Source organism: Melospiza melodia, chromosome 7 (genome assembly GCF_035770615.1).
Source record: "Melospiza melodia melodia isolate bMelMel2 chromosome 7, bMelMel2.pri, whole genome shotgun sequence".
NCBI lineage: Eukaryota > Metazoa > Chordata > Aves > Passeriformes > Passerellidae > Melospiza > Melospiza melodia.
In genome coordinates, this window is record NC_086200.1 from 27,162,811 (window position 1) to 27,180,005 (window position 17,195).

Below are 17,195 nucleotides of genomic sequence, written 5' to 3' on the forward strand. Positions count from 1 at the left end.
TGGTTCTGGGGGTTTTGCACGTTGGATCTGGCTGTGGGGTGCTGGGAGGGCTCTGTGCTGCACTGACATTGTCCTTTGTGTCCCCAGCCCACCCCCATTGGCACGATGCACAGCGAGGTGCAGGTGCAGCCCCCGAACAGAGACAAAGCACAGCCACACACCAAACACCAGGTGAGCAATGGCACAGCCTGCCTGGGGCAGGGGGCCATGGGCTGGGCAGCTCCAGGGAGGTGGAGCCCAGCAGGGATGGTTGGTGGCAGGGACTGGGACATGGCTTTCCCTCAGTGCTCTGTTGGAGGAGTTCCCTCCCACAGCTCTGGGTCTGTGGCTCAGCGGGCCCAGGGCAGTGTCCCTGTGGCCTGGCAGGACAGGGAGGAGGCACTGTGGGGGCTGGAGTGTGACTGGGGGGTGCCAGGCCTGGACATCAGCTGGGGAGGGGCAGGGTCCAGCCTGGGGCGTGGGGCAGGGCTTGGTGTAGGTTGAGCCACCTCTAAGGACACTCACTGTCCCCATGGGGTGACTCGCTGCTCTGCTTGTGATGCCCTTCCATCAATGGGACAGTGACATGGGACAAGGGAGGGCAGGACTGGGGGGCAGCTTGGCAGCATTTTGCCCCACGCTGGGGCTGCCTTTGTTCTGGGAACGGGCAGGGCACAGGGAGCCCAGCCCAGGGCAGGGATCAGTGTGGGAAAGTGGCCAGGGGCTCAGAACTGCTCCAGTGCTGTGGCCTGTCCTGCCCTGGTGCAGGACACGTGTCTCTGGCACTGCTGCCACTGAGAGAGAACCTCCTGTGTTTCCAGCAGTCCTGTCTGTACAAACCCTTGTCCTCCCAAACCTCCTTGGGGGCAGAGCACCTGCAGAGGGGCTGGAGCAGGGGGTACAGCACTCTGCTACCCACACTGCTCCTGCCCAGCACAGGGAGCCTGGCAGAGCTTCCTTAGGGAGAGGAAAATGTCAAATCAATCACCTCTGGCTCATTTCTGGGAGCTCACTCCCAGCAAGGTCTGCTCTGTCAGGGAAATGCCATGCTGGACATCCCTGTCCAGAGCAGGGGGAAGAGCAAAGCACAGAGCTCCTGGAGCATGGGAGCAGTGTCCAGCCTGGGGACACAGGGTGTCCAAGCCCTGCCTGGGGACACAGGGTGTCCCCACAGCTCTGGGGCCGTGCTGTGCTCGCTCAGGGAGGGTTTGGCCCAGCTGGTGCCGCTCAGGCCCTGCCGAGCCCGAGCCCTGCGTCGTCCTGGGGATGCGGCGTCGCCTGGGCCTGGCTGCAGCTTGGGCTCTGCTGCCCCAGCCCGCTCCCAAACACGGCCCCAGCCCTGCTGGAGCTGGCCCTGCTCCAGGGGCTGCGTGGGGCTGGCCCTGGGGTGTGTGTGGGTGGCAGGGGGACACAGACCCCCGTTGTCACCGCAGGGACGGTGCTGCACGGTGCCCTCCGCAATCACCAACTCGAGCTGCTCCGGTCATGTTTTTGCTTTTGCATGTCTTATTTTCTCGATTCCCTTTGCCACTTTTCCCACCCCTTCCCTCCACTTCTCCCTTCTCTTCCCCATTCTCCCTCTTTTTCTTTTGTTTCTTTTCATTCTGTTCCTCCTGCCTGTCGCGAGCAGCCGCCCGAGGGGACGGAGGTGTGGGATCCTCAGGCCGGTGGGCAGCCTGCCGAGGAGCCTTTGGGAGCTCACCTGGCAGCCGGCAGGCTCGGGGGGTCCGTGCAGGTACATGAAACCTCCTGGGGCAGGGCGGGCACGGGAGGGAGCGGAGCCACCCTGGGCATCAGCCCCGCTCCCCCACCCCAGGGCTGCACGTGCCAGGGTGCAGCAGGTTCTGCCTGTCCCTGTGGTGTGATGGGATGATCACGGCTCGTAGATGAGGCTGGTGCTGCTTCCTGAGGGCTGCTGGGCTCCCCTGGTGCTGCCAGGGGGAGTTAGAGGTGGTTGGAGATGGATGGATGGATGGATGGATGGATCATGGATGGATGGATGGATGGATGGATGGATGGATGGACGGACAATGGATGGATCATGGATGGATGGACGATGGATGGATCATGAATGGATGGGTGGGATGATGGATGGATGGATGGATGGATGGATGGATGGATGGATGGATGGATGGATGGATGGATGGATGGCAGGCACACTGCAGCACAGCAGCTGGGTGGGCGTTGCTCTGCCCCCAGTGCTGCTCGTCTGAGCAGGGAACTCCCTGCTCCTCCTTGACAGGAGCCCTGGCTCCCAGCCCTGCTTCTCCTCCCTCCCCGGGCACTCCTTGGCCGTGTCCCCTGCCCTGGCCCTGCCTGGGTGCTGTGCTGGCGCCGTCAGCCCCGTCCGTGCTCGCCGCCTCCTGCCCGCTGCTGCTCAGCCCTGCCTGGGCCTGGGGGTGCCTCCCTCATGGATGGTGGCACATCCATGGCACATCCATGGCACATCCATGGTGGATACCCTGGCTGGGCCTGCGCCGCTTCCTCTGTCTCTGCTTCCGTCCCCGCCGCTCTCGCTCGTTCCTGCTGCTCCACGGGGACTCTGCTGGTGCTCAGCCCCAGACCTGGGCACAGCTCCTGCTGTTGCCATCACAGGGCCGGGCACTCCATGGTGCCAGGCAGGCCCGGGCACTCTGTGGGCCCAGCTCATGCTCTGCCTCGCTCCTCCTGTCCGTCATCCCCTTCCTCCTCCACAGTCCTGCTCTGCAAACCCTCCTGCCGTGCTCTGCCTGCGCCCGGCACTGCTGGGTGATGTGCAGGGGTCTCTGTGCTGGTGTCAGGGGCTGGAGCGTGACGTGGCCCTGCTGGCTGGGCACTGCCTGTCGGGTGGGCACTGCCTGTGGGGTGTCCCTGCTGGCTGGGCACTGCCTGTGGGGTGTCTGTCCCTGCTGGCTGGGCACTGCCTCTTGGGTGGGCACTGCTGTCGGGTGTCCCTGCTGGCTGGGCACTGCCTGTCGGCTGTCCCTGCTGGCTGGGCACTGCCTGTCGGCTGTCCCTGCTGGCTGGGCACTGCCTGTGGGGTGGCAGCTCCTCCAGGGGCTGGGCAAGGCCCAGGGTCCTCGCCGGGGCCGAGCAGCTTGGGGAGTGTTTGGCCTGTGCATCCCCAGGGAGCGCCTGGCTTTGCCTGTGGGCAGCAGGCACAGGATGGCAGTTCAGGCATCCCACAGCTGCCTTGGTGGCCTGGATGTCCTCCTGGCCCTGGCACTGTGGCTGACCCTGCTGCCCTGGTGAGTGGGCAGGAGCTCAGGGATGCCTGAGCCCGCAGGGCAGGCACTGGGCTGAGTCTTGGTGCTGGGAAGCAGAAGTTGTGTCCAGATGCTCAGCTGTGGGAAGGGCTCCTTGGAGCTCTCAGCTTCGCCAGGCCGTGTCTCTCACCCACTCTGGAGCTGGCTGCCATCATGCCCCTCTCCTGGTGCAGGGGCTCCCAGCAGCTGGGATCCTTCCAGGGCTGTTCTGAGGGGCTCAGAGCTCTCTGTTGTGATGGGGCTCTTGGGCAGAGCTCAGCACCGAGGCCGAGCGCTGCGGTCTGGGTGAGGGCACCATGCTGCCACCAAGGGCAGAGCTGGATGGTCTCCTGGGTGGCTCCTGTGCCCCTCAGGGAGGGGAGGGGCTGCAGACCCCCAGGCTGCCCCTGCTGACCCTCATCTCTCCCCAGGTGATGAGCTCCACCAACGGAGAGCTGAACACAGATGACCCGACGGCAGGACATTCGAACGCCCCCATCACAGCCCCCACCGAGGTGGAGGTGACAGACGATACAAAGTAAGGCCCCAGCCCAGCTGTCCCCTGGCACCCCGTGAGAGGTGTCCCTGCAGGGCCACCACCACCCCAGCCCTTCCCATCTCGCCCTGCCCAAGGCTCCTGCACAGAGGGGCATGGATGGATCTGGGACTGCTCCTTCTCTGGAGTCCCTGCCTGGCCCTGGCTCATGGCCTCGTGTGCTGTGGTCAGTGTCACCCCCTGGTCAGTGCCATTTGCTGTGGCAAATGTCACTTCTGGTGTCATTTGTGGTGCTCCCAGTCCACCCCTGCCATGTACCAGGGGCACTTGGTGGAGCAGCTCTGCCCACGTGGGGCTCACCAAGGCACCGAGGCGTTTCTGTCCTCCCTGTCCCCGCGGCTGCTGCTGCGCCCTCGGTGCTGACGGGTCCCCTCTGTCCCCAGGTGCTGCTGTTTCTTCAAGAGAAGGAAGAGGAAAACCACCAAGCGTCGCAAGTGAGCAGCCGGGCCCGGGCGGAGCGGCGAGCGCCGGCTCCTCTCCCTCTGGCCGTGGCTGGATCTCGCCCCGCGGAGCCCGCGGGCCCCGGGGCTGGACGGGGACGGGGGGGCCGGGCCGGACGGGCTCCCCCAGCGCCCCGCGCGCAGCTGGGGAGCGGGGCCTCCCCAAACTGCTTTGTCCTTTCCTCCGCCACTCGTGGCCGTTTACTCGAACCAAGCCCAACTTCGCTGAAGTTCCTGCGTCCGTCAAACAGAAAAAAAAGAAAAAGAGAAAAAAAACCCACGGCGTCACTTGCTTTGAGTTTATAACCGGTCGGAAATGGGGATCAACTACAGACTCTGACCCGTCGCTGTCAGAAGAAGACGATTTCAAGAGCAGTGGGCTAAGGAGGAATATTTTTTTTTTCTGTTGCTTCTTTGTCTCTTAAGTTAATTTAAAGTGAGTCTCGGTGCAGAGTGCTGAGTCGTCAGTCTTTGACCGTCATCTTCAGTGTTACCGAATTCTGCTCTTCCTCCCGGCCCCGCCCCGCGTCCCCGCCGGGTCCCCTCGGTCAGTGGCGAGCGCCGGGCTCGGAGCGGGGAGAGCCGGGGCCGCGGGGGCGGGGAGAGGAAACGCGTTTACAGTTCATTTACGATGCACTTTTGCGAGCAATACAGGCGCCGTCCGGTCCCGCCGAGAGCAGGTCCGAGACTCCCAGGGGCTGGGGGACACAGGGACAGGGACGGCCGAGACCAAAGGGACCCATGAATGGCGGTGGCAAAGCAGGGAGGGGAAGCGAAGCAGCCTCGTCTCTGGTGCTGCCATGTCTTGGGGCTGGATGTTGGTGTGGGCAGGGCTTGATCGGCCTCTTGGATTTACAGCCTGAGCCCCCCGAGGGGCCGGGGCTGGGGTGGAGCGGTGGAATCCCCACCAGGGCATCCCCGCGGGATCCTCCCGGCCTGTCCTGGGGCTGGGGAAATGCAGGTTTGGAACTGACCCACGGACACCCCCGCACCCCCGCGTTCCACGGCACCCCCAGGGCACTGCGGCTCCCCACGTGAATGACCCCGTGCGCTGTCGTGTGTATTGATCGTGACACTTTGGGGGGGGACACACACTTTATCTTTACCAAAACCCTGTTGTTCTGCCCCAAGAGAAGGGGCTGAGGCTGTGCTGGGGGGGGCGGGGGAGGGATGGGACCATCTGTGGCTGCTTTGAAACATTTGTCCAAACTGACCATCTCGGGTTGTGGAGGGGCTGGGGGGGGGCGTGGGGTCTCCCACGGGGCCGTGCCCTCCCCACGGCCCCTCTCCATCCCAAATTCGGGATTGACCCCGGCTTTGGCTTGTCCGGGCTGCGGCCCCAGCTGCTGCTGCGTCCCCGGCCACGGCGGGAAGGGGACGTGCAACGTTTGCCCTCGTGTCCCCAGCGAGGCGAACAAACGAATTTTTAAAATCGCCTTAAAATTTTCACTGGAAGTGGTCCCTTGGCAGCGCGTCGGCTCAGAGCAGCCCCGGCAGAGGCCGAAGAGGAGCCGCGGAGGGGAAGGGAAGGGAAGGGGAGGGGAGGCGGCCCCGGGGTGTGCCCGGCCCTGTGCCCGGCCCTGTGCGCGCTCCCTCGGCCGCGGGGCCGGGCCCGAGCCCGGGGCTCTCTGTCCTTCCAGCGAGGAGTCCAAATACTGCGATTGTACGTGAGAGCGTTTGTTCCATTGCGAGTTTAGTTACTGCTTTAAAACCAAGTGTACAGATATGGCATTTCAATTTCTCTGATGCTTCCTGGAAGCCATAGAATTTAGGGGCTTTTTTTTTTATAAAAACAAAAAAAATAAAATAAAAAAAATCTTTAAAACCCAACACGTTCTTCTGTCCTTCATTGTGTGGCTCCCAAGGGGGAGGACATTGCCCAACACCCCCTTTTTGTTGGAGGCTCCCTCAGCAGTGGGTGGGAGCAGCCCCAGCCCCACACAGGGGGGAACAAGAGGAAAATCTCGGGGGGAGAAGGTCAGGGAATGGCTCTGGGCAGTCCTGCAAAGCCCCTGAGTGAGGAAGGTGATGGTGCAGGAGGAGGGTGATTCCCAGCCGAGCCCGGTGCTCCAGCAGGGAGCTGGGCTGGGCTGGGCCGGGCTGGGCTGGGCTGGGCTGGGCCGGGCTGGGCTGGGCTGGGCTGGGCCGGGCTGGGCTGGGCTGGGCCGGGCTGGGCTGGGCTGGGCTGGGCTGGGCTGGGCTGGGCCGGGCTGGGCTGGGCTGGGCTGGGCTGGGCTGGGCCGGGCTGGGCTGGGCCGGGCTGGGCTGGGCTGGGCCGGGCTGGGCTGGGCTGGGCTCCCCCTGCTCCGGGCACTGCAGGGTCCCCAGGCCCAGCTCCAGCACGGTTTGGAGCCCTGGGAAGCTGCCCCTGGCCCCGGGGCTCACATTCACCCCGGCTCTCTCGGGCAAAGGGCAGGGAGGGCCCTGATGCCCCCATGGAGCTGAGTGACCCTGGGAGCTGTGCTGGCACAGGAGCAGAGCCCAGCCCTCATCCCTGCTCCAGCAGCCCCTAAAGCCTCTCCATGCTGGGAATCACTGGCCAGAGGATCTGCATTCCCCCCAAGCTGAGGCAGCTTTTAGTTCATTTAATTATCAAACACCTCCAATCCAGGTTTAAGAAATTCAGTCATAAAATGACATCACCCAGACCAGAATATGCCCACTCTGTGCCATCCTGCTGCCCTCCTACCACCACCTCATACCCTGAGGGTCAGGACTCCCCAGCAGTGAGTGCCAGGCTTCAGGAGTTCTGGGGATGTGGCTCATCCCACAGCCCATGGATGGGAAGCTGAGGACCCCACACCCTCCTCAGCTGGGAGAGATGGACCAGGAGCCAGCACGGCCCAGATCTCCCCTCCACCATTCCAGCAGCCATCGCTCTCCTCCCATCACAAAGAAACTTCATAAAGACAACCTGGATGTCTTTATTGTTTTCCTATTTACAAATCACAAAGCTGGCCAAAAAGCAGAGTGTGAACACGGGACGAGAGCATCGGATACATTCATCAAAGAGCACAGGAGCGGGCGGGGCCCGCTCTGCTGGAAGGTGACGTGGTACAACAGAATGGCTCATACTTCTGGGAACAGGCATGTCCAACAAGGAATTACATTCATCTATCTACAAAAGCCAGAATTGCATCAAACTGCAGAAAAGCCAGAAGAACAGAAGTTGCTCAGGTGTAGTTCAGAGTTTGACTCCTCTCTCTCCCTCCCTCCGTGACAGGACAAGCTGCCAGACCTGCCCCGCGCAGGGAGGGCAGGAGGGTGGGATTTGGGATGAGAATCTGTGTAACAAAATAATCATGAGAACAACAGAACTTCCAGGGAACAGCCAGGGAGGCTCCCCCTGCAGCTGGGCAGGGCCTGCCCCAGCCCTGCTCCTCCCAGAGCCGAGTGCACAGCTCTGCTTCTCCCAAATTCCAATTATTCCACTATTTCCACCTGTACCTGATGCCCCGAGGTGCAGAACCCACATCAGAGCCCCTGGAAGGTGCAGCTCCAGCACGGGCCCTGGCTGGCAGCAGTGACATTCCTGCCACCCTTGGGAGAGGGGTGATGACAGGAGCAGGCACAGTCACAGCCTGATGGACACAGAGTCTGTGCATCCATCCCACAGCACTGTCTGCATTGCACAGAGTTGGGTTCAGTCACCAGGACATGGACCCAGGTTGGGATTTTTTTTCTATTTTTTTTCTATTTTTTTTAGTACTGGCCATATTAGAACCATCCCACCTGGAAGCAGGCTGACAATACACAGCTCACACCATCTCCCTGGAGCACAGAACACACTCTGGGCATCCCTAACAGCTGCTGCTGAGGAGGTGCAGGGCATTCCCAGGCTGAGGAGGAGACTCCAGCCCCAGGATCCCGGCTGGGGCAGCAGGAGGAGGAGGAGAAGCCCTGCTCCAGCCAAGGACAGCCAGGTTTGGACTCCAGCAGGGAAATCCAGTGGCAGCAGCTGCCCAGAGAGTGGCAGTGGCTCCGTGTGCTGGAGCAGGAGGTTGGAGAAGGGGCCCTGCGGCAGCACCACCCCAGCCAGTCCCACGCAGACTCCAATGGCTCTGGCCTTCCTGCCAGGCTGAGCTTGATTCCAGAGGAGGGAGGAAGAGTCTGGTGATCTTCACTCGTGGGCAGTGAGGGTGGGGCTGGACCAGCCTCCCTCTCTGTGACAGCCACGGGGAAAAGCAGCTGGCCCTGAACAAGGGGCATCCTCAAGGTCACCGAGCCCCACAGCTCAGCAGGTGATGTCTGTGATCCCCCTCCTGTGCCTGCCAACAGGCAGTGTGCAAGCACACACCAGCACAGAGAACATTCCACCTTCTCCTGAACCATTTGGTAAATCCTTGTCCATCTGCTGCACTGTAGTAACAGGCAGGTGCACATGCAGCCTCTCCTCCTGCTCCCATCAGGGGTGAGGCAGCAATGCACAGGAACAGAGGGAAACACATGGAAACGTGCATGGAAATGCAGGAATGCCCTGGAGCAGGTGAGGCAGGTGCCCTTCTGCTTCAACTGACAAACCATGGCACTCTGCAAAGGACAACGACCAGTGACAACAGAGCTGGGGCTGCCCAGGGTGAGCTGAGCACCACCAGCCCTTGGGACGTGCCAGGGGTGTGGAAGCAGCACCACAGGGACTCAGAATGCAGGAGGAGCTGCCCCTCACCACTCTGCAGGGAGGTCACCTCGCTGCCACCAACTGCCCGAGGTGAAGATTGTCACACATGGGTGGGAAGAGCAGGAAAATGCCTCAGTCCCTCCAGAGGAGCTCAGCTTTGAGGTCTCCAAGCCTGTGTAGTGCTGGAACAGCAAAGCCTCAGGGAAAAGGCCACTTGCCATGACTTCTGAAGGCGGCTCTGTGTGCTGAGGCTGCTGGGAGGGAGGGAAGGTGCTGGACACGGGCTGGCCAAGCCCTGCAGTGTGGCCTGGACTGCTGAGCTGGGGCAGAGCAGAGGCCACCCAGCCCTGCCCGAGTCTGTCTGCAGGACCATCTCCTCATGGCAAGTGAAACCACAACCAGAGCCACTCGTTGCCTTGTTTCTGACCGGTGGAAAAGCATCTACATTCATTACAGTCCAAAAAACGCACGTTGTTAGAGAGGGTTAATCAGGAGGTGAAAAACAACAAGCCACAGACAACCTACAAATGGTACTGGGCCACCAGCTGGGCTGCACTGGGCCACCAGCCTGGCCTGGCACCTGAGAGCAGCAGCAGCACTAGCACAAGGCAGAAGATGAGCTTTGAAATGGTTTCACTGTGACCTTTGGCTAGTGTGGCTCCAATTGGTGTGGTCAAACTCAGCCAGAGATTCAGTTTGGGAGGTGGCAGGGAAGAGTCGAGTCCAGGGGGGCTGGCAGTGGCACTATGTGTAGAAGATGATCTCTGGGATTTGTCCATCCTCCACCGAGGTGCCGTTGTTGTTCCCAGCCGCGTAACAGAACGTGAAGCAGGTTTTGGCTCCCGTTGTTGGTGATTCATGGATCACTTTGCGCAGTCCTTTGGTTCCATAGTGGGAATCTGGACCCTGCAGGGGCCAGGGAAGACAAGGACAGGTCAGGCCCCTCTGCTGCCCAGGCTCTCTGGTGGGTTTGGGGATCTCAGTTCCTCCCTTTTCCTCCTGGATTTGCACCTCAGGTATTCTGACCTCAATCCAATCTATCAGAACTTAACACTAATTTAACAATTTAACATATGAACTTTTTGAGGCCACTGCAGCAGGCTCCGGATTACACACCTGCAGGAGTGACAGCTCAGCTGTCCACACCAAAAAAATCACCCATCCCCTCCCCAGTGAAACATCTGTGCAGTGCTGTGAGACAAGTCAAAAACTGTCACAGACATCTGTTCTGAAAAATCCTTTCCTTAGGATTTTTCCTCCTGAGAAGCTGAGAGGCCTCAGGAACAAAATGTAAACAATGGTTATCTGCTGCTGTGGAATGCAACAGGTGCATCTGTGATTGGTCTCATGTGGTTGTTTCTAATTAATGGCCAATCACAGTCCAGAGAGTCCAATCCACAAACCTTTGTTATCATTCTTTCTTTTTCTATTCTTAGCTACCCTTCTGATGAAATCCTTTCTTCTATTCTTTTAGTATAGTTTTATTATAATACATATCATAAAATAATACATCAAGCCTTCTGAAACACGGAGTCAGATCCTCATCTCTTCCCTCATCCTCAGACCCCTGTGAACACTGTCACAAAAAGCCAGCTCTGAACGCTGGGGGTGAATGAGCTCATGGCAGCAGCAGAGCACACAGAGACCTTGGGGATTGCACCACTGGCCTTGAAGGACACAGAGCAAGGCCCAGGTTGCACTGATGACCTAGAGCAGGTGCCCCCACCCCTCTGGTACCTTTAGAGTAGCACAGGCTGTGTAGTTGACGTTGGGTAAAATCTCCACGGGCTCCTTGAACATGACGCGGAAAGTGTTGGAGGAGCCGTCGCAGCTGAAGCCGGTGTCATTCTGCCCCAGCACCGTGTTGCTGTCTGTGTGGATGATCTGCAGCACACACAGGGTCAGCTTCCATCTGGAGTGAGTGTCCCTGAGCTGGGCTGAGCCCCAGGCACTCCCAGATTGACCAGCCCTGAGATGAGTGCACTGCCCATCACTCGTGTCACCCATCAATGCTGTGATCACAGAAGCACAGAATCCCATGTTTGGGGTGGGATGGACCTTAATGATCACAGAATTTCATTTGGGATGGACCTTGATGATCACAGAATTTGGGTTGAGATGGACCTTAATGATCACAGAATTTGGGTTGAGATGGACCTTAATGATCACAGAATTTCATTTGGGATGGACCTTAATGATCACAGAATTTGGGTTGAGATGGACCTTAATGATCACAGAATTTCATTTGGGATGGACCTTAATGATCACAGAATCTCATTTGGAATGGACCTTAATGATCAAAGAATTTCATTTGGGATGGACCTTAATGATCACAGAATTTGGGTTGAGATGGACCTTAATGATCACAGAATTTCATTTGGGATGGACCTTAATGATCACAGAATTTCATTTAGGATGGACTTTCATGACCACAGAATTTGTGTTGGGATGGACCTTAATGATCACAGAATTTCATTTAGGATGGACTTTCATGACCACAGAATTTGTGTTGGGATGGACCTTAAGGATCACAGAATTTTCTTGGGATGGACCTCAAAGATCATCCATCTCCAATCCCCCTGCAGGGGAAGGGATGCCACCCACCATCCCAGATTGCTTCAAGCCACATCCTGGGCTTGAACTTTCAGGGCTGAGGCAGCCACAGCTGCTCTGGGCCCCTCTGAGCTCAGCACAGAGCTGTGGGCTCATGTCCCCTGCTCACCCCCAGGCTGGCACAGCACTGCAAGCCCCACCCTGTGCTCAGACCCTCCTCCCCCAGAGCTCAGGGCAGCAGGATGAGCCCTGACAATTAAAGATGAAATGCTGACAGCCTGTGCTCATCACAGCTGCCCTGAGTGCTGGAGTGACTCCTGGGGACCCACACTGGGGTGCCACAGGGGCACCCAGAGCAGACACACAGCACCCACGGGCTCCACCTGCTCTTGGGACAGGATCATGATGGGCTTGAGACAACTGAGCCTCTCCCAGCCTGCCCAGGGTGGGAAATCAGGCACAGCTGCTTCCCAAAGTGCCTCCAACTGCCCCAAAGCTGGGAGCAGAGCTGGGGAGATGCTGCAATGACGTGTGCAATGAAATCAAGAGCAATAATCCTTCTGATCCCCAGTGCCCCATCTGGCCCCTGCCACATCTGCCAGCCCCCCTGCCCACGGACACACACAGAGTCCCTCTGAACCTCAGGTTTTGTTACAGATTCACTAAAACAGCCCCTAAAACAGGCAGGATTTTTAAGGTAGCAGAGAGAATTACCTGTATGTTTACTTGGTAATCCGTTGGCCCGTGTATGGATCCGTATAATCCAAACCCAACTACAAATATCCTTTTGTTTACTGAGAACCTGCAGGGACAGAGCAGGAAAGTCAGTCCAAACCTGCCCCTCCTGTATTGTTCCAGTACAAAGCTGATACACAAATATCTCCACTTGTGCTGATTTCACATCTCTGATTTAATCAAACCTACACAGACTTAAGTGCAGCCCTTCCTAAGAGGTGAAACCCTGCACAGGAACCATCAGCTGCACATTCACACCTCTGACTGCTCCAGTGAAACACAAAGCTGCACAATCCCATCCCAAATTTCAGGGTCCAGGCTCAGGAAGTGTTTCCAAGTTGTGGCAAAACATCAGCACCCCCAAAATGCCCTCCAGGCTAAGGTAGGGGTCTGGAGCAGTGCCCACCTCATAGAGCTCTGCCCAGCAAACACCACTGGGGATTTCAGTGCTGAGCACTGGGAATTGTTCACCTGCTGCTGGGTATTTATTTATTTTTAATATATTTCTTTATTACTGTTCACCTGCTGCTGGGTATTTATTTATTTTTAATATATTTCTTTATTATTGGTCACCTGCTGCTTGGGTATTTATTTATTTTTAATAAATTTCTTTATTATTGTTCACCTGCTGCATTCCAAATTTACCAAGAGCACACGTAAGGATTCAGTCACTCCTGAGTGCATGAATCCCTGCTGCCCAAGGAAAAAGGGGAAGGGTCTTTACCCCACTACAGCTCCACCTTCTCAGGCAGCAGAAGCCTCAGGGTTTGCCAAGCTGCCAACAGCATTTCTTCATCTATCCACCAACTCTTTTAGCCCTGCAGTGTTTCCAGAACAAACACCTGGGGCAGGCTGGAAGCCTCAGCTCTGCAGCCAGCTGGAATATTGGAATATTCAGTGTAGGAACTGACCCTGATGCTGCAGAGGCTGAACCTCAAGTCAAACCCAAACTCCAAAATGTCTGTGAGTGTTGGAGGTGGGAGCAGGAAGTGTTTGGAGCTGGCAGCAGGGGAGTGGACCAGAGGATCTCAGCAACAGCTCCAGTGCAACAGAACCATGTTAAAGTTGTGAAGAGCTTCATTGCTGTGAGTCCCTTCCACCCACGATGAACACAAAGCAGGGAAGAACCCCAAAGCTTCCTGATTCCCTCCTGTCTTGCTCTCATTTCTGCCCTGGGAACACAAGCCTTGCAAAGCACCATTTCCCAGCCACACCTGCCAGTCTCTGTCACTGTAACTGGGCTCTGCTGGCTGCCCACAAGCTCAGGTCTGAACAAAATGGGTGGCAGCAGAACTTTACCCCAAAACCCCTCTCTCCAACATGAGAGGTTAAAGGGCTTCAACAAGACACTCCAATGCTCCACACTGACACTGGAGCAGGGAACCAACCTGATGGAGCACTGCTTACCTGTCCCCACAAAACACGGCAGGGGGACAACAGGTGACAACTCATTTATGTGCCCCTAAGCTGCAGGAAACCTTTGGGGGGTTATTGCCTCCCTTTCCAGGGGCCTGTGCTGGGAGCCATGCTTCCTGAAAACCTTTGCCAACAGAGATGCAAAGCGGAGGTCAGTGCACCAGGGGCTGGCTCTGCCCAGCAGAACACCTTCCCTTTGGGGTCACACGGTGGAAATTCGGGGTCTAGCACAGAACCTTGAGTGTTTAGAGCAGTGGGAAGCTCAGGAACACGAGCCCAGGGGTGGGAATGGGCGCAGAGCTGACCTGATCCTGTCACTCGTCCCACTGTACCCCCAGCGGCTCTCCACCTGCTGGAAGCGGCTGATGCTGCACTCCTTGCCCCGCAGGCAGCACCGGGGCCGGTCGATGAACTCCACCCGCGGCTTCGGGTTCACGGTGAAGTGCAGGAACAGGCTCACCACCTCCCGGTCCGTCAGGATCCCCGACTGGGCAGGCCCTGCAGAGGGGAGGGAGGGGCGGTGCTGTCAGCCTTAGGGAGCCTCAGGGATGATCAGCCCAGCCCTGTCCCTGCACAGCCACCCCAACACCCCCACCCTGAGCACCCTGGGAGTGCTGGTTTGGGCTGGGAGAGACCTTAGGGACCACCCTGTTCCACCTTCCAGCAGCCCAGGCTGCTCAGAGCCCTGTCCAGCTCTGTCACCCTGGGCAGCAGCAGCCACTGAGAGTTCAGGTGACACCAGGAGTGACAGACACGACCCCACTGCCTGCACTGCCAGCACAGGCAGCTCCACACAGGCTCAGAGACTGGACAGACCACGGAATCCTGGAATGTGCTCAGTGGGAAGGGACCCTCAGGGATCATTGATCCCAGCTCTGTCCCTGCCCAGCCACCCCAACACCCCCACCTTGAGCAGCCCTGGGAGCTCCTGCAGCTCTGGCAGCCTTGGCACCATTCCCTGGGCAGCCTGGGCAGTGCCCAGCAGCCTCGGGGGGCAGAACCTTGCCCTGAGCTCCATGCCAAGGCCTGGCACAGCTGCAGCCCTTGCTGGGCTCCTGTCCCTGTGCCAGAGCAGAGCTCAGCCCCTGCCCCTGTGCCTGCCCTGGGGAGGAGCTGCAGCCCCCGAGGAGCCTCCCCTCAGTCTCCTGGGCTGCAGCTGAACGAGCCAAGTGCCCTCAGCTGCTCCTCAGCCCTTCCCCAGCTCCGTGTCCCTCCTCTGGGCACTCTCCAACAGCTTTGGACCCTTCTGGTGTTGTAGGTATAAGCTGTTAGATCTTCAATGTTGAAGGAACTCCTTAATCATGGACATGTGCACTCACTATGTTTGAATTAGTTCTTTCTCTCCTCCCTGTTTTGCCCTTGTTAAAAGTTTTTTTTTTTTGCAGAGTCCCATCTTCCTGGAAATTAAAAGTTGTCATCTTTTTGCTCAAAAATTTTCAGTGCCCACAGTAGCACAATTTTCAGTGTTCTTGTAGCAATATGTTTTTTAGCTTCTGCAGGTGTTTTTGTCTCTTGCTTGTGCAGATATAGCTGTTACCCAGCTTTTATTCTGGTAGATTGGACAGGTGTGGAACTGCAGCTGAATGAGCCAAGTGCCCTCAGCTGCCTCTCAGCCCTTCCCCAGCTCCGTGTCCCTCCTCTGGGCACTCTCCAACAGCTTTGGGTCCTTCTGATCTTGGGGGCTCCAGAACTGCATAAGCAGAAGGAATCCTCTGGGGTTTTCATGGGGAAACAAGCCTGACCTGCAGCTGGCACCAGGCTAAACCCCCATCAGAGCTGGGATCCCAGTGGTGCATCAGGATATTAAATCCCAGACAAAGGTGCTGCCCCTTATCCACAAGTGCTGCAGAGCCTTCATGGAACATGGAACTGGCATTAACTGTGGAGCCCAAATGCACTGGGCTACCAAAAACACCCAAAAGCAGCTGATCCTTGCCCCACTCCTGGAAATGCCAACATTGGTGAGAGATGGGGATTTCCAAACATCCACACTGGTGGTTCAGACACAATGGAGGACCATGAGGAGGAGGAAGAGGGACTGTCATGCAGTTACCATCTACTCAAAAAGTTGGAGAGTATTTTTACTCAAGACAAAGGTGGTTCAGCTCATTCCTTCAGGCATTTAATCCATATATTACATTTGAATACCTTTATTGTAGAATCTTGGGAAAAATGCAAATTATTTCAGCAAGAGGTTCTCATCTTTTCTCCAGTAACAAGACATTTTTTCCAGAGTGATCACAGAATCCCAGACTGGTTTGAGTTGGAAGGGACTCTAAATCCCATCCAGTGCCACCCCTGCCATGGCAGGGACACCTTCCCCTGTCCCAGGCTGCTCCAAGCCCTGTCCAGCCTGGCCTTGGGCACTGCCAGGGATCCAGGGGCAGCCCCAGCTGCTCTGGGCAACCAACTCAGTGATCCTAAAAATCTTTGCAAACTACATAAAATACTTTCAAAAGTGAAACTGGATAAAATTAGCCTGTTAGCCTAACACTCAAAAGCTTCTCTGCAGCTGTTTGCACAAGCTTTGAACAGAAACAAAACCATGGAGTACTGGGGAAACAACAGCAGTTAAATGCTCTTTAATGTGGGGAGCAAATGCCCAGCTCCTTGTAGGTCCAAAACTACTTGTAGCTGGTTAAATCCAACATGATTTTACCCAGACAAAACCTGGTCCGATGATGCAATGGGGAGAGACTCAAGAATTCAAGGAAGTCGACTCCTCCAAAGGTAAATGAGCTGCTGGATACTTTGTTCAGCAAAAATCAGCCTGGTTGATGTGTCTGAACTCATCCCGTGTTGTTGCAACTCACTCCTGCAATGTTTCAAATTCCCTGCTCTAAGGGGAGGGAGGGACACATTTGCCAGTTAAAACATCTTCATGCAAAACCCCACGTTTGATAGCAGATTATACAATAAACTGGTGAAACCACTGCTGTGAAATTCCCTCTTTTCTTGGCTTTTGGGGGAAAGGGGTGTGGAGGGGAAAGGTTTCCATCTTCTCTCTCTGCTGTGATCACCACAGAAATCAGTCAGTCAGAAAAAGGACAGAGCTGAAGGAATTCCAAGTTAATCCCTTTTTTAAGGAACAGCTGATCACTGCAGCCCCCCAGGTTTGGGGGGTTTGTTCATCTTTTAGGTTCAAGTGGATGGGGAAAACTTAAGAATTTCTCTTAAAGCACAAAGGTCCAAGTAGGACAGGCAGTTTGTAACAAACATGGGGAGGGGCACTGGCACTCCCAGCTCAAAGCCTTCAACCCAAACATGCCAAAATTAACACTTTCCTTCCAGTGAGAGAATGATACAAGGCCACAAGGAAGGACTGAAAGAAATGGGATCTGCAGAAAGATGAAAGGTCTCTGCTTCACTGAATAAATCCACATTCCCTGAGGCCACATCACAGCTGTGACAGGCCAAGCAGAGAGTGGGGACCAAGTCTGAAGCCCAGATTTTCTCCTTACTAAGAGCCCTCCTCACAAGGGAACGGGGATACATGAAGGACTGAGCAGCTGAGGGCAGCACTGCCCTGAGAAGTGACCTGCAAAGGAAGGGGTCAGTGCCCCTGTTTGCTCCTGTGTACACAGCACTGCAGCCTGGAACAAGTGACAGTCTGGAAAATGGCTCCACTGCGTCTTTTTAGCGTGAAAACTCTTTAAGCCAATTGCCAGCTTCCA

At 56.9% G+C, this 17,195-nt stretch overlaps 2 protein-coding genes across 3 annotated transcripts in view; one reads left to right on the forward strand and one right to left on the reverse strand.

Annotated features, from left to right (window-relative positions):
• CSNK1G2 (casein kinase 1 gamma 2) overlaps nt 1-4,650 on the forward strand; it is a 42,413-nt gene extending 37,763 nt beyond the window's left edge. Inside the window, exons 10-13 of one of the 2 annotated variants that reach the window (XM_063160849.1) lie at nt 88-171; nt 1,610-1,714; nt 3,635-3,741; nt 4,143-4,650. In XM_063160849.1, coding sequence (XP_063016919.1) covers nt 88-171; nt 1,610-1,714; nt 3,635-3,741; nt 4,143-4,197 — 351 coding nt within the window. In that variant the 3' untranslated portion in view covers nt 4,198-4,650. The remainder of the gene's footprint in view (nt 1-87; nt 172-1,609; nt 1,715-3,634; nt 3,742-4,142) is intronic. The other variant, XM_063160850.1, reaches the window with a different exon arrangement.
• Nucleotides 4,651-7,103: 2,453 nt separating this feature from the next.
• Nucleotides 7,104-17,195, reverse strand: part of BTBD2 (BTB domain containing 2) — a 29,605-nt gene continuing 19,513 nt past the window's right edge. The window contains exons 6-9 of the mRNA XM_063160903.1: nt 13,827-14,019; nt 12,085-12,172; nt 10,555-10,701; nt 7,104-9,723 (exon numbers count right to left, since the gene is read on the reverse strand). Of these exons, the coding sequence (XP_063016973.1) occupies nt 9,562-9,723; nt 10,555-10,701; nt 12,085-12,172; nt 13,827-14,019 (590 nt within the window). The 3' untranslated portion in view covers nt 7,104-9,561. The remainder of the gene's footprint in view (nt 9,724-10,554; nt 10,702-12,084; nt 12,173-13,826; nt 14,020-17,195) is intronic.